At 39.8% G+C, this 17,174-nt stretch overlaps 1 protein-coding gene across 2 annotated transcripts in view; it reads left to right on the plus strand.

The window, feature by feature from the left end:
* Positions 1–17,174, plus strand: part of ABCC4 (ATP binding cassette subfamily C member 4 (PEL blood group)) — a 154,192-nt gene that overhangs the window by 97,462 nt on the left and 39,556 nt on the right. For both annotated transcript variants that reach the window (XM_075711521.1, XM_075711525.1), the window contains exons 21-23: positions 11,028–11,178; positions 11,817–11,936; positions 15,799–15,909. In XM_075711521.1, the coding sequence (XP_075567636.1) occupies positions 11,028–11,178; positions 11,817–11,936; positions 15,799–15,909 (382 nt within the window). The remainder of the gene's footprint in view (positions 1–11,027; positions 11,179–11,816; positions 11,937–15,798; positions 15,910–17,174) is intronic.

The following is a 17,174-nucleotide window of genomic DNA, read 5'->3' on the forward strand; positions in this document are numbered from 1 at the left end:
AAATCTGCTCTTCTCCAAATTGGCTTCTCTGTTTTCTTTATCAGATTACTCTCAATATATTTTCAGCTACTAGAAAGCAGAATAGGTGTATGGAAGTCCAGTGATGTGCCCCAGTTCTGTGTGGTCTGGAAATTTCACCCCTTTTTGGTTAAGGTAGAGTTTGTGAAAGTTCTAGAGAGAGATTCCATTCATCTGGGACTGTTTATATCTGTTGGAAGGCATTTTCTTGTTTGCTTTTCTTACTGTGAAAGAGGGCAAAGAAATACTCTGATGTAAGTGAACTTGCGTTCTCCAGTTTCCTCTTTTTCTTTCTGGTCCATCTTTCTATATATCCTACTTCTGCTTTTGCTGCCAGAGTGGGAATTTTTATTATTATTTATAGGTATTTACCTGACTTTTTAAGCGTTATTGCAACCTTTCACATCTGTAGCTCAAACTGATGATTATTTCTGAATTACTTACTTCTGAAGATCATTAACATTTCTAACACTTGACAGTAGCTAGGAATCTTTTAATTCTTCTGTCAGTCATAGAGTGTAACAATCCTGCTCCAAATGGTGATAAGTACAAATCTGCTAGATTGCCTTAAACTACTGATATACTATAGATAGGACAATGTGTGCTTACAAACAAATTAGGATTTCACTGTTTGGCAAAAGGACTGGAGATTTCACTTTTGATGCAAGAGGGAAGGAGAAACTTGGAGGTAATTTGAATTACTAAGCCATATAGCTGTCGTATGTGTGTGTTAAATCATTATGCATATTTATGCCCAAAACAAACATGTGGGACATGTAATTATCTTTAGCAAAAAAAAGACTGCATCTCACAGAAATGTGCTGCCAGGGTTATGTGTGTATCTCATCCAGAACACAAGAACTTTTTTCTTGCTGAAGCTGATTCCATGGCTGCCTGGTGAACTCTGCGGCTGATGTGAAAACTCCAGACAGGTTTGTTCTTGAAAAGGTAGAGGCTGCAGTGTGGGCAGTTTTATACAGCAAAAGATGAGAGTACAGCTGGGAACTGAATGTCACATGTCTTTAGGAAGCTTATACCTATTTGTGTTACATCTATGTTACAGGATAGTTTTGTATCATTTTAAAAAATTGATTCATTGGATTGCACTCTTGAAATAGTAAAAATTTTTGTGTTAAGAAAGGCTCTTTCAAGGTCTTGATAATAGCTATTCCTGCACTGTGGAAGAATAGGATGCTGGGTGATTGCATTTTCTTCCACAGTCACATCCCTAAATCTTTCTTTCTTTCTGTTTTTCTTACTGGGTTTTGAATTCAGTCTAATGTTTAAATAAGCAGAGCTCTCTTACTGTGAAAGTCACTCGTATGCTGAAATAATGGTTTTAGATCTTCCCTTCTAAAACTGAAAACGTGCTGGCTTTGGTACCCAATTCAGTTGTCCGTCCTTCTATTAAACATAATGTAATACTGAGAAAATAACGTGATGTTGAGAAAAATAATTTTTCATTTTTCTCACTGATAGTCTGGATTTTGGGGTCAGACCTTGTATCAGTTAGTTACTTTGGTAAGTGTGTCTTTGTTGATGGTTTGTGATAAATAAGCTTCTGAAAAGTCTTCCTGATGGTCTTGAGCATATATGTAACAAACTATGAATGAGCATGCGCTTACCACAGCAAATAATGTTTGTTCTCTGCCAAGGAAGGTTCTTTTTCCTTCTTTAGATACCACTGGGTTCTGTACCTGCAGAGAATGGCTGAGGTGCATGAAACCTGATGGTGGTGGTGAAAGGCTGGTGTTGATTAGTTAAAATACAGTTGCTGAAAGTGTTAGGCCACTGTTAAGCTTCCTGGAGCTGAGTGATCACTGAACAGAATGTAGTACTGAAGAATTATGAGTCAAGAGTTTATTCTGAATAGGAAATTAGAATTTTATAGCCCTATTAGAGTGGCAAAGCTCTGGGGAAGTTAGGAAGAAACCCAGAGACAGGCTAAAAAGCATTTTTTGCAAATCTGCTATGAAAGAGTGCGACCAGAAAAGAACAGAAGGTAATTTTATTTCTTAGGATAGCTGATGCTATAGTCCTTCGTATTTTTCGTAGTTTTCATTCAACTGGGGCAGAGGGGCCGCTGCGGAACTTACAGAAATATGAGTAGTACTTCATTCCACCTAAAAATAAATATATGAGTAGTGTATTTTAAATAGCAAGAACAAACAGTAAAACGCTTAAAAGCTTGTAATTGCTGTAAGGCTGAAGAGCTGTGTTAGTGAAGAACTGATAGTCTTTTTAACAGAAGAGCCCACAGTTCAAATGTAGCACAAAGCTTTTAAAGTTGCTGAAAGACCCAGAATTGACTTCTGGCAAAACAATTAGACTTGGCTGAGCAGAAAAGGTCATGCAGTTGAAAATGAGGTATTCTTGGGCAGGGCGGGGGGACTGCTCTGGCATTATGGCCATGAGGGACAGGAGGCCTGAGGCAGGAAAGTCCATATAGCTCAAAGACAGAGTTTGCAAAACTGGAACATATGGGGCAGCAGCATATGTGGTAAGCAAAATTTTGCCAGGCATTTGGAAGCACTGGGAAAAAACGTGCACCGCATGGATGAAAAGGTTATGATAACATCATGATTATCTCAGAGGAATTCCTCACAGGAGCAGTGGACAGTATTTTAGCAAATAAGTTAATGGACTAGACCGTAAGAACACTAAATAATGCCATGCAGTGTCACAGCAGTGGTCCGTCTAGGCCAGTGGTCTTTCTCCAAGCAGTAGCAATAGGAGATGCTGTCAGGGGCAGAGCATAAAAACCTGGCTGCTTTCTGTGGTCCATTCCCTGTTCAGTACCCCGGCATTCACGGTTGTGTACTGGAGGTGTCAAAAGGCCTATCCCTTCCCCAGTCCTTTTACTATCCATTTTTTGCATCATTTTGTATCAGCTTGTAAGATCTGCCTCCTGCAATCTAATAGCCTGAAAGGAGTAAGATACTTGTTGATTTTTTATTTTGTTCTATGTATATGTGCCCCTTCTATGGAAAAAAAGCAGTAATTACCACTGAAAGAAAAACTGCTTCTAGAAAGGTTGTTAGTGGGATACTGGTGAATCAGCCTCTGCTGATAAAGTGCTAAACATATGGGCAAAGAACAAAGTAGGAAATACACCCTTTGTAGTAGTACTGAAGAGAAAAGTAGCCATTGTTGAATCAAATGTTTTGATCTCATCAGGGTCTGTGCCCAGTGGGGCTGTCTTGGGCTTATGTAGCTGGGGAAAAGTTTTGGAAATGGTTTCTAAGAGGTAGGAGGGGAGCAGAAATTGTCAAGCCATTCTTTATTTTCCTTTAAAAATATCAGTTATTTGGCAGCAGGGACTGATAGGGGAGATATAAAAATGCATTATTCTGGGAATCTTGAAGCAAGTGGAACAACCAACAAAGTGGCCGCACTTGGCAGTGGTGAGGGGTATTGGAGTCACAAAACCCCTAAATTAATAAAAAGGAAAGGGATGTTTCCGCTACCTGAGAAGAGTAACTCTGGGAGGGCTGGGTGGTGCCAGACATTTTTCTGTATTGTTTCAGGCAGGTTCTGGCAAGAGCTGTTGAGAAAGCAAAGCATGTGTGTGTGCATGTTCTACACTCTCTGATTAATGCTGTTTCCTCAAGCTACCATGTAAAATTCTGCTTGGCATCTGAGGTGTTCCACAGGAAGATATAATGTGTTTGTCATGGTACAAAGAGCACTATAGTTTATGTGAATAGTTTTTGCATGTGTGCCTTTTTTTCCTTGGGAAGAGAACAGTGTAAGAATATAGCCAGGGACTGTGGGCATTTACAGGAGATGATGACAAACACCACTGCTGAACAACAAAACGTATTAACTTTTTGTATCATTTTTATACGGAGATCAGAATAAAGTTATAACTAACTCACTATAACTTCAAGAAGAGGACCTCTCACTTTTATATAGATCCTCATTGCAAAGTTGTGCCTTGCTGCCCAAATCACTGAGAACTTTTTGTGCAGAAGTGCCTAGTGGGCCCAAGGTGCAACAAAAGAAAAGCATTTGAGAAAATCAAATTAAAGGGCCTCCCCAAGTTTTTACTGCTTATAAATAGAAAAATACATTGTCCATAGACATTTACAATAATGGGTGTTGGCACTGTCCTTTTTTGTGTGACGGTATTGGTTTCCATGTGCAGTGAGTATGAACAGGAGCTGCATGTAGAGATGCATAAGTATAGGCCATGTATATTTGGCTCTGATAAAAGCTTGGTTTTTCATGGAAAATCTGTATTAGCTGGAAGTAACTTATTACTGTGGCCAAAGGGCCCTGGCAACTAACTTCTTACATGAGTGAAGATAATTTATTATAAAAAGGAAAATAACTTCTATATGATGTAGGAATGTAATGCGGAGTTTAGAGGACGAGTATTTTGAGTGTCTGGCAGAATCACAAAGTCCAGAGCTTGATTATACATCTGTTTCTAAAGCATCAATATCTGGAAGTCTCAGACACCATATGGACTGTGATTTTTGAGAACTGCTATTGGGATCGAGACCTGCATAAGATAGTTAAGCCTCTTGGCCTAAGGTGCCCAGAAAGCCTATTTCTAGCCCTTGTTGTAGGGCAAGGGATTATTGATAGGATGCTGTTTAAGTACAACAGAATGGTGGCAGTGCCAATGTATTAAAGAAAACAACCTTTTTATTATAAGGTCACTTGTTAAAGAACAATTGGACACAGTTCGCCATGATGTCAAACAAATATTAAGGCTTCTCACTTAATGGCAAAATGCATGCCAAGTCAAATGAATGAGCATGTTGGTGGCACAGAAAACATTTGCCCTGAGGAGCTAAGTATATGCTTGTTCACTTGGAAAAACAATGATCCAGAAAGACTATCTCGTAGAGACAAGAACAAATAGAAGGTACTAGCATTAAGGATGTGATTGGGAATTTTGAATACATTTCTGTGGTATGTCTGACATGTATTCAGCCCATTTGCAGTGACGTATGGATTTAGTAGGTAACCTGTTGTCAACTAATTGCAAATAGCAGGATTCAGAGGAGGAAAGGATGTCTTGCAGAAGATAAGACAAGCTTGCTGGTTTTGAAGCTTTTAGAGCTGGCAGTATTTAGTTTTACTTTTTTCTTTCACTCAGTTTATCTGAAATTAGTTTTCATTTCTTTCCCAGCTGTGCCTTTTTTTCTTCCTTTCAGTGCATTGGTTGTCTTGTCTTTATATGCCCAGTTTTCTCGTGGATGCACATTTTCCTAAAGCTGAATTAACAGTGACTGAGAGCCATCAAAGATTGCTGTCACTGGTTGCTTCAGAAAAGGATGACGTCTGAGATGTCTTTTAAATATTGGAGTTACATGCAGCACTTTTTCTCCTGTACTCATAAGTCTTCATTGCTTTTTTTTCTCTCAAGACAAATCTGTTCCTGGCAGTTCAATGCAAGCAATAGTATAAACAGCCATATGTACTTTTTTTAACCAGTTCCGAAAGAAAGCCCATACATTCTATTAAAAAGGTAGTTTAAAGACGAGACTACATGCCTCAGGTTGGCCACTTTAAGTGAGTAAAATGAAGTAGAGCTGTTTATGTGCTAGGGCTACAGTAAAAAGGTAAAGGTTTCTATTTGGATGTTTCCTGGGTTTTTTTGTAATAAAGGAGAAAAAATGCAAAAAATCTACAATGTGGTTCGATGCGCTGCTCTGGATGCAGCTGGCCCGAGTGAAGTGTTTATCTCTCAGATCTGCTTATTGCAATGTCTTCTCCCCAGAGCAGCTTGTCCCCTGGTGTACCAGTGTAACCAGCTGTCTCCGCAGTTGTGCTTTAACAGAGCTGCAGGACAGTCAGTCCAAACAGTCCGGTTTGAAAAAGCGTGTTTTAAAAAAAAAAAAAAAAAGTGTTCAAGGAAAAAGAAAATGTCAGAACTGGATTAGGGATTGATTGTGCGTGCAGTTATTTGGCAGAGCCAATGAGGAAATAATTTTAGTCAGGGGGAGGGGAGGAGGAGGAATGGTGATGCCAAGCAAGTACGAACAGAGTGGGGTTTTGTAGTTTCTTGACCTGGCTTTACTTCAGACAGCACAGCCTGACTGAGAGTGCCCTAAGTTAATGCAGTTAAGGTTGCAAACTTGAAATCCAGGATATGCACTGTTGCTATTATTAAATTAGTATGGCTTCGTGGCAGTGTCCATGGGCTAATATAATCCTTGGGAGTGTATATTGGGGTCCAGGGAGTAGGAGCCTGGGGGGGGGGTATGTTTGACTTGGGCTTACATGCTGGTAAAACTGGTCCTGGAACACCACAGTTCTTGGGTGGGCTTTGACTGCAGATTCAGTCATCAAAATGTAGGTATCTGCTTGTTGGGCTTTGGATGCTTACTTTGCTGGAGTCAGAGGGCATCTGGTCAATACAGTTAGTGGACTCTTGAGAAATATTCAACCACAGGGTAGCTAGGTATCCACTGAACATTACCTGAATGACTTCCTAAACTCAGCCAAATAGGACAGGAGCTTTCCTATGTAGACTCCCACAATCGGGTTTCTGAGTTTCAAATATCATCCCTTGTGCTCCTCTCGTTCATTAGAGATCTTACCAGGTCACCAGCTGCAAGTCCAGAACGGTGCGGTTCCTACAGCAGTAGCTGCTATATGATAGCTGTCAAACCCAGCTTGGCATCACAGGCCACACAAGGCACTTACAGAGACACAACTGTGTGGTACCCCTTATGCATATATTTTATAAGAGATGCTGAAATAAATTGTAAGGTCCATTTAAAGAAAAAAAAGGAAGGCAAAATTTCTTCTTGAATGATGGAAGACCTCAAAGATCTGACTGTTGTGCTCATTAGAGAGAAGACAGAGGCAATTGACAGGTACTTTCACAAGGAGATAAAGGACTCTAAGAAGTGAGGGTACCTACCCACTGGAACAAAGTGCCGGCAGACCTGAGGGGTTGAAAACATCTCTATGTGAAGGCTGGGTGCCTTTTTTAAAAAAGTACTTGAGCCAAACATGAAATACTGAGCTTAGGGTATAACTGATACGGAATAGCAATGATCTATAGGATGGAAGGGCAGACACTCTTACGAGACGTCTTGAAGTCTCTAAATCTTGCTTTTGCATTTTTGTGCTGTCAACTTTATTAAATGACTTCAAATGGCTTACAATTTGTCATAAGATTTGTAACATTATATAAATGGTATAGTTTCTGCAAGAAAAGGAAAATCTTTTGAAAAGCTTTTGATTTATGTATGGCTTACAGCGTGTAATTCCCATTTTTTTTCCAGATTTTGTTTTTTCTTATTGTTTCTTTACTTTGCATTAAATGCTTTTCTGTTGTGTGGTTGTGGTACAGAAATACCTTGTTCTTCCTGGATCAAGACCTGTTTGAGATAGAAACTCCAGGATATCACTCTCAGCACCTATAAGAATTACGAATATGTAGGTCATCAGAAGATGAAGGCAAAGCACATGTGTCGCAAGTGAATGTGCTGATCAGAGCATTCACTTCCCTAGAGGGTTATAGGAGGGTATACTTGCTCTAGTGAGATGGTAAGGGAGATTTCTTGAGGAAAAATAAGCCACAGTGAATGGAGTGACTGACCAAAGCATGAGGGAAATCTCTCAGGACTCTTACAAGCAAGAGGATGACTCTAACAGAAACAGCACGTGCTTTTCTGTACTCCTAGGGATAGGGTACGTGCAGTCTGTGAGTGGGAGATTCTTCTTTCTCCAGGGAAACTGAAGCAAATTTGACGGTGGACATTGGACAATATGGCTCCATTTGGAAGCAAATTAGATTTCTCCGTCCAGGTCTTCTCAGTCTCGGTAGCCTGTGCGTCTGTTGTCTTTTGTGTAAGGTGGCCTTGTTTCCAGTACTGTGCAATAGCTACAAAATGTAATTAATCAGCTCCCTTTTTTTTTTAAATGTGGCTACTGTTTTCTGCACGGTCATTACAGAAGACTTTTAAATGCTAAAATTAAGAAATATGGTAAAAGATGCAGATTTTGTAGGCCATATTTCCTTATGTAGGGAAATCTTGCAATTTTCAGTTGTAAGCTGATCCTTCTAGACAAGGTCTAGATAACCAGTCCTGAGTGTTTCTTGCTGTGCAAGAAACCTAGCTCACTGCTTGTCTCCAGAGAGGAGGGCAGTCAAACTGCTTGTGTTATTGTTATTGTTATCATCAGCCTACTGATTATCTCCGGTCCTCCTGCTTGCACACAGTGAATCTACTAGAAGTTGGGGCAGTCTCCAGCTGAAAAGGTTAGTTATCTCTTGTGAAACTTGGGAGCTAAAACCTTTGCCTTACCTCACGCAGTAACTACATGATTACAGTCTGCAAATGGTTGTGTCTGGCTTTCAGACTACTTCATTAAGAGTTAATTTGTATGCAAGTTTGGTTTTCCAAAAAAACAACACACATGACTGATCCACCCTATCATAAATTTTTATAATGATAAGGTGGTGCAGGCTCATCTAAAATTCCTTCCAAAGGCGGTGTCAGATTTTTACTTTAGTCATCCTAACCATCTTTTCCTTCCCTGTATTTTCACCATAGCAAGGCTTTGTTTACATGAGCTGGATCCTAATAGTTCTACTCCCACTCCCACCCCCACCCCCACCGGCACTTTGCAATATATTGTAGATTATAATCACTGAAACTTCAGTTTGGCTTTTTTAATTTTTTTGTTAATTTTCCTTGGAATTCTTTTCCTTGAAGCAGCTTTCCTCGGTGCTTCACTTCAGGTTTGCAGCTGATGGTATAAGGAGGCAGAAGTACTTCAGAGACTGCTTTATTGTGACTGTCTAGGAGGTGGCGGAGGGAGAAGGGGAAAGCAGCAGGCGTATAAAGCAGATATGGGAGTTATCAGAAGGAAGGAGCGGACTTCAGTCTCCATTTGCCATTGAGGATGGAGGTGAGGGAGCCTTTAGAAATGAGCTAGCATGTGGATGGCTGACAGGCTTGGCAGAGGCAATGAGCAGTACTGGGGAAAACAGTGATCTAGACAGGAGGAAATTGGAAGAGGTCAGGAATCTTTATTTCCCTTCTCATCCGACAATAAAAATGAAATACGCTTACAGGGTTTTAAAGAATGCCGGAGAAGTGGAAGGTAGAGAAGGGCTGACGGCAGCAGCGCTGGTGAGGAATCTGGGTGCTTTGTTTTGCTTTGTGCTGACATAACTGTGTGCATAATTAACTGAAATACCTTGCACTCTCGCTGCCACCTTACCTCCTCGTGATGAAATCTAGGTAAAATGTTTGCAATCTACTGTATGTATCTAGAAGGTCAAACAACATGATGCCGTCAACACCTTAACACACAGATGAGCAGTGCAGTGGTAATGCAGCTTCCTTCAGAGCTCCTACCCCATACCTACCCTATAGCTATTTTCCTTAATAGATTTATGAGACCCTATAATGTGCTTTCAGGATCTGTGAGATGCAAAGCTGTTAGCTGATAAATCTTCTATCGTGAGCTAAGATCTTGCCTAGAGCTGAAGACTGAATTGTGCTGACTCATGCAGTTGTAATGTGTAAGGTGTGTGGGTTTGCTCTTTGGTCAGGTGAAATTACGGTAAAGTCAGAGAAGCCTCAAGAAAAAACAGATGTAGGGGAAAAGGTTGTGCTTGGTTTTGGCTTTATAGCGTCTGTGTGGGGGCTACCAGAAGTGCAAGAGGAAATTCAATGTTTCATAGGCACTTCATTGAAAGTGTTTGAAAATCCAGGTAGCTCTCTGGTATCCGACCTTAGCTGATGTGTTGCTTAGCTTTTCCAACTCGATGCACAGATAAAGGGATGGAAGCCTTTTTGCTGGAAGACACAAATTCTCAGGACCCAGTGGTCACTAATGCATTTTTTGCATCCAAAAATCAGGCAGCCACAAAGTTCAGCTGGAATCTACTTGTGTGTTGTGTGTGATGATGGTGAAGGTGGCTTTTCTGCAGTCTGTAAAATGGAGACATTTTAGAAAATATTGTCATTTCTAAGGAATTTATTAATGAAAATAATACAGGAATTTACTATTGAGCTAGAATTTCAGTTGTCTGCTTTTTGTACAGGGTGGGTTCTTTTGGGGAGGGGGAGGTCCCTTTTTTAAGGACCCAAAGGGACACATCCTGATTTCATTATGCCAGGACTCCTGGCAGGCATACATACATACACAGCTAGTGTTCTGAAAGAAATTTGTGTGCAGATACTGCTTTTCATAGTGTATTCAAACTGGAAGTTTGATCTGAAGGATGTGAAGTGGCCTGCAGGAAATGTGAGATTTAATTCAGAAAGTTGGGCTGGGATCCACTGTCCTAAGCAACAAAGCTTCATTCCACATTATATCTGGTTTTCTAAGAGTAAATTCAGGTTTAGCCCAGCTGTTCATTTCATACTCTTAAGTAAACCTGGTATAATGAGCTTCCTGTGACACTTCTCATTGCAGTGTTTGATGTTTTTGTCTTATTTGTAACTTTCCCAATGCAATCCTTTGGGAAGAGAAAGCTCACTTTCTCTGATACTGGGTTTTCTTTTTAAATGGGACAAAGCTGTTTTTAGGAAAAAACTTACAAGTCTGTGTTGAAAGTTGGTCTTCCAGCTGTCAAGTCTTTCAACTGAAAGTCAGTCTTTCACCAGTTTCTTTTTACCTGGAGTGAAACAAACATATCCCTGATTCACCGTATAGCTTGGATCCATTAAAGATTAGTTGTCTATTTCATTAATCATCTATTATTTTGTTATAGCAGTCACAGAATAGTCCACAAAATAAGATGCTAATGTTCAGTCAACCAGTTTTGTAAAGACATTTCTTAAAGAACAAATAATGCAGAAGAAAACCATGAACTGCACAATTAGTCAAATTAGGCATTACTGTAATTTCTTCAAGTTGCTTAAAAATAGATGTCACTCATGTTATACAATGCATCCGCTCTTAAATTTGGTAGTTATGTTTAAATATGTAACTGTTTCAATAGTGTTGAATAGCTTTATACTTGTTCTAACTTAAATTCTTCTGGCAATGAGTTTTTTTATTTTGTTTCTATTGTGTTGCAGACTCTCCTACAGATTTTTGGTGTGGTGGCTGTGGCTGTGGCAGTGATTCCTTGGATACTCATCCCCTTAATTCCACTATTTATTCTTTTCATTTTTCTTCGACGATATTTCTTAGACACTTCAAGAGATATTAAACGTCTAGAATCCACAAGTATGTAGTTTGGCGGGACTTAATGTTAGTTTGAACCCTGCTTATTATTATGTGAAATGCTAGTATTTTATAGACAGCCCACCAAAGATTTTTTTTCTTTTGCTATGCAAATAACTTTCTTACTGCCTTGGCTCTCAACTAGTGAATTACATGCTTAACTCCTGTTTTGTGTAATGATAAACCTTAGGTATGTCAGTTTAACTGTCTGTAAGTAAAGCTAGTTACGAACATGCTAAGCTGCTGGTCTTTGGGACCTTGCATGCACATACTAACAGTGTTTCTGACCTAATGTGACTCTTGTGCCTGACTTTAGCTTGACTATGGTATGAAATATTAAGCAGGATGAATAACAAACATGGGTGCCTCATGTCATTAATAAAGCTCAAAGAATTTCTTCAGTGACAGTTATTGTTAAAAACATAAGACATTTTTGTATAAATTAATCTTCCTGGCTGTGTGACTGATTCTAATTGAGTAAGAGGACTTTGGTTAAAGATACCACATATTTATTCTAAAAGGATGCAGTACAGTAATTTATGGTTAAATATAAAGTAGTAGGATTAAAGATTAGTGTGGTACAAAAAGAACTAAATGTAGTCCTTCAGCTATTGCTAAGTTACTCTCATTTCCCTTTGTAGCTCGCAGTCCAGTGTTCTCCCACTTGTCGTCATCTCTCCAGGGACTTTGGACTATTCGGGCTTTGAAAGCAGAGGAAAGATTTCAAAAATTATTTGATGCACATCAAGACCTTCACTCAGGTTTGTGGTAAATTGATGTGAAAAATCAAATATTTCACTCTGTAGGAGGGTAATATCTTACACCCTCAGTAACATGTACATAATGTACGTTAAAATCAGTAGGAGCTGTGTGTTTGACTCTTAAGGGTAAAATTTCTCTCTTGGAACAAAAAAGTTATTATCTGTCTAGATTTTGAGAGTTTACTTTGGTCTGTAATATAATTTGAGATAACCACGCATATGTTTTAACAATGTCTAAGATAAACATTTTAAAGTATGCCTGGTAAGAATATTTAAAGAATCATTTTTGACATTTTCCTGGATTCCATTTTAAAAAGAGAGAGAGGGGGAAACATTTAATATTAAGTAGTGTGCTAGGAGTAGGCAGAGATAATTAATATAAATCATCTTGGAAAAGTTTCATAAATCTCACTTCTTTTTTACTTTGAGCAGCTTTCAGGGCTCAGATCTAATATACAGTATTAACATGACCAGAAGGTATAAAATACTAGTATTCTGCAAGCATAGGTAATATAATTCAGGTTTGCGCTGTGATTCTTCGCCTTCTGTCAATTATATGTTCTCTATTACAATATTTTTCAAGACATAGCAGAATGCAAGTTTGCAATTTTGTGTTTGTTAGGTAAGATCTTGAATTTTCTCTGTCGTAAGACAGACAAGTATATTGTATGGCTTTTTTTTGTAATTTATGTGCTTCTAAGGTTTCAGACCAGACCAGTTGATCTTTTCTGAAGTACAGTTTATTGCAGGCTGTAGAATCGTGCACACTGACCTCCATGTTGAGCCCAGTAACTTGTGACCAGGGAAGCATATCTTCCGGGGAGGCACCGCTAGCTCTGAATTTCCCCATTCCTTAATATTTTCAAGTCGCTAGTTACCTGACCAAAGAAATTTTACAGTAGCTGATAGCAAGGGAATGCAAAGTTGATTTTTAAGCTTTGTATTAAAGAACATCTTTAGTTGATAAACTGCATATAAAAGTTTCACTACACAAAGAGAACCATGACCTTTAAAATAAATATTTTCTTGTATTTTAAGGTCAGATCTAAGGAACATAAATGCACTATTTTCCAGTCAATTTTATGCATCTCTCTAACAAAACTGTCAGTAACACCCCTCCTGGGCAGTTCAGGAACCTGCTTTTGAGATCAAGCTTCAGTGCTTAGAGTCGCACTCTTTTGTGTACCTACATGCTTCATCTTGGTGTCTTTCCCACCAGAGTACTTGGGGTATACCAGCTTGCTTAGTGTGTGTGTGGTTTTTGGTCCTCGGAGGGAATGTGAGCCAGCAGTGTGCCTGGGCAGCAAAGGCGGCCAACAACATCTGGGCTGTGTTAACAGGAGCGCAGCCAGTGGAAGGAGGGAAGTGATTATCCCCCTCAGCACTTGTTAGCCCACATCTGGAATACTGTATCCAGTTTTGGACCCCCAGATATAGGAAACACTCTAACAAACTGGAGTGAGTTCAGTGGAGGGGCCACTAAGATGGTCAGGGGGCTAACAGGAGAGATCTCCCTGTGAGGAGAGGCTCAGGAAACTGGGCTTGTTCAACTCACAGAAGGAGAAGGTTTACAGAGAATTTAAAAGCTGTCTTCCAGTACCTGCAAGGATGTTACCAAAAAGATAGGCTCTTCACAGTGGTACATGGTGGGAGGAGCAAGAAAATGGGTGTAAGTTGAAACCAAAGAGGCTTAACCTGGATACAAGGAAAAGAATTTTCACCATGAGGACAGTCAAGCAGAGGAACAGGTTGCCCAGAGACGATGGGCAGGCTCCATCCATGGAGATTTTTGAGACTTGAACTGCATAAAGAATGGAGCAATGTGGTCTGACCTCAGAGCTGACCCTGCTTTGAGCAGGAGGTTGAACTAGAGACCACCTGAGGTTGCTTCCACCCTGAATGATTCTTTGATACTGAATGTGTGCAAGCAAGAGCCAGTAGAAGAGGATACCTTTCATACTAGCTCACAAAGTTGGAGTCATGGGTTCTTAAGTCTCCCAAAGAGTTTTAAATTCTTTCCTGTATTACAGAAAGCTCTCCCAGCCAGCAATGGTTTTGTTTAGTGCTTTTGGCTGGAGTGGTATCCTCCTCTCTATTTAGGGCTGAGCCTGAGAAACAGGACACTTGCTTTGAACCCTCTTTCAGGGATGCCTGTGAATTTGATATGAAATAATCTTTAGATAAAAAAAACATATAAAAGGCATGCTGAGGTTTGACCAAACCTAAATTTCCATCCTGCCAGTGCAACAACTCTATAAGCAAGCTCATGAGTCATCAGAAGTTACACCATGATGAGTCTTTGGTAGTCCCCATGATTTCCATGTTCCTTCCTGCATGCACAGTGACCCCAGTTACATAGGGAGGTTGTAGAATGACCCAGCTCAAGCTGGCAGTTCAGTGCACCTTCCTGGACAATGGGATCAATGGAGCAAAACCTTGGAGTTGACAAATCTACAACCCAAGTGTCCCATTTCCTAGTCCTACAAGTACACTACTGCGCCAGAAATGACCTTTCGTGTCACCAGGAAGCTGCCATAGACTGTTTCAAGGGACACTTGGCTCCTGGGTTTCAGAGAGGTACCTAAATTATCATGGTGAATTCAGTTTCTGGAACTAGGTTTGTAACTGGATGCGGCGCTCCCTTCTGCATGTATCATCCCATGCGCCTAGGTGTATGACTGTCCGTTAGACCATATCAAATGTCTTGGTTAATGAAACCAGCTGCTAAACGTCTGGTCAGGCATACGCAGTTAGAGTTGATGGAAATGGGACTAAAAGGTTACCCGCTCTGGCCCTTACCGGCTGCCTCTTGTCATTCTCGCTCTTTCCCTCTGCTGCCCTCCAGAAGTTACGTGGAGTTCTGTTAGCCAAATTGTTGATTTGATTACTCGGTAATCTGGCTATCCAAAATGATCTGGCTTAAAACCAGACTTACCTCCTCCTTTTTTTTTGTAAAAGGGAGGTATTTTTGGTTTGAGTCTTTCCCAGCACTGGGCTAAGGAACAGTGAAACAGTTGAAACAGCACTGATCTTTAGCATGGAGTAATGACAGGCAATGCAGAAAGGGTTGGAATGGTAGCCTTCTGCTGTGACTTGTTAGCAGCTGGAGCAATTCATCTGAGTGCAGCCTAAGCAATAAATAATGCCGTACTTTGTTATGGCTACTTGACTTCTGGTTTTGGCCCTGAATTCAAACACTTTGCCTTCTGTATTGCAATGTCTTTTCCTGCTCTATCTTGTACTGTAACATATCTATCTGGGATGGAATTTAGCACCAAATTGTGGACATCTGGATGTGAGTGCCCAGTAGAGATGTCCACCTGTGAGCTTCTCCAAAAGTAGGTATGTGCTGTTAGTGAATTGAATAGCTCTGTAGCTCCACTGGCTGTATTGAGTAGCTCTTATGGGAGCTTAACCAGCTGCAGCTGCCTTCTAAAGACTTGGCTCTGACAGCTGTGTTGTGATATGTTCTAGCTAAAAGCCTGTAGACGGTAGTCCAGCTACAGCAAACATAGTTGTACTTCTCCTTTCTGTATAAGACTCTCAAGTCCACTAGAGTTAAAAAAAGGCTTCCATTTTAAAAAATTGGACCATGCTTCAGACCTTGACTGTCCTTCTTTTTCTTCCTATTACTGTTTGTTATACTAGCTGTTGTTGTTGTTAGTGTGAAAACTAGGTTAGACCATTTCAGGAAAACTGGGCAATATTGTGATTGTCATCAGTCCATACAGATGTGCACTTGAAGATGGCAGGTTTTTTTTTTAATAACTTGTAATATCAACATGAATTAATTTAATAATAATTATACAGCTTAGTTTTCTAATAATCCGCTGTTCTTATGTCTTTGTAAAATACACTTTAGAGGCCTGGTTTCTATTTTTGACGACCTCGAGGTGGTTTGCTGTGCGTCTGGATGCCATCTGTGCCATTTTTGTTATAGCAGTTGCTTTTGGTTCCCTGCTTCTCGCCAAGAGTAAGTACAGATGTTAGAAAAAGTTCACCCAGTAATTACCATGTATAGTAATGTCTAATTCTTTTTCATAGTTTGCTGTTTCTAATTGTTTAAGGACTATAATTAAGTTAAATGTTTCTTTCTAGATCATGATCTCTTCCTTAGTCTAGGGCATTGGGGCTGTATCTGCTTTCCTGCAAATACTGGAGCCAGTTCAGACATCTTCCGGGCTTAGGCTTGCATCTACCATCATCCCCAAATGTGCAAACAAACTTGCAGATCTGTAGTCTTCGCTTTTGAGATTCTGGCTTTCAGAGCAATAACAACAAATAAATCTTTTTCTTTTTCCCCACCTTTGCCTTTCTTTTTTGGGGCCTACAAGGCTTTGCTTTTCATACTGAAACACCCACAGAGCTGCTTCTTAACAACTTTTTTCCTTTCTGCAGATGGCACAGTAGGCCAAAAGGCAAGCTAAAACTCCTAGGGATACTCTTCTAATATCTTGGATCAGCAGGATAGGCCAGTTCCAGAAAGAAAATCGCCTCATAATAATACACTTTATGTTCACTGTCACTCATGAACTGTCATTAGTGGATGCATCATCCAGGATGTAATTGGGTTAGATGTACTAGAATGAGATAGTCATCTAAAATATGAAGGAAGAAGTAATTATCTTGGACATGAAAATTAGTGCTAATTTGCTGGTTTTGTTTCTTTTCTTTTTCCTTTGGATAAGTTCTGTATATGCATGTGTGTTTTAGAATTTGAACACCCTGTGCTGCTCAACACTGAAAATTTTGAGCTAGGTTTGATGTTGTTAGAATGCAAAAAGACAAGTCAAAACAATAGTCCTGAATCTTTCCTTGCCTCTGGATAAGGAGTAGCTCTCTTGAAGCCAATAGAGCTACGCTAGGATAAAGTTCAAGTAAGTCAGAGGACAATGATGCTTAATATTGGGGCAGACAGAACTCATTTATTTTGTGAGAGTAGACACACTGAACACAATAAATGCTTATATAAACATGGGAAGAAGTATTCTGTCCTGTTATTTTATATGATTGCTTACACGAGTGCAAAGTTGATGTAAATGTTCGTAACTTATTTTGAAATCATTTTACGCTCATTTTTTGCTTAGGTTTAGGGTCTGATCTAATTCCCTTAGAAAAAAGTGAAAAGTTACTAATGTTCAGCCAGTGAGAGACGACCCTAACAAGTCTTGAGAGTGAACCTCAGTTTTTAGATAAAATGCTGGGCCAAGGAGAATTGCGATTATCTTTTCAAATATA

Source organism: Pelecanus crispus, chromosome 1 (genome assembly GCF_030463565.1).
Source record: "Pelecanus crispus isolate bPelCri1 chromosome 1, bPelCri1.pri, whole genome shotgun sequence".
NCBI classification, from domain to species: domain Eukaryota; kingdom Metazoa; phylum Chordata; class Aves; order Pelecaniformes; family Pelecanidae; genus Pelecanus; species Pelecanus crispus.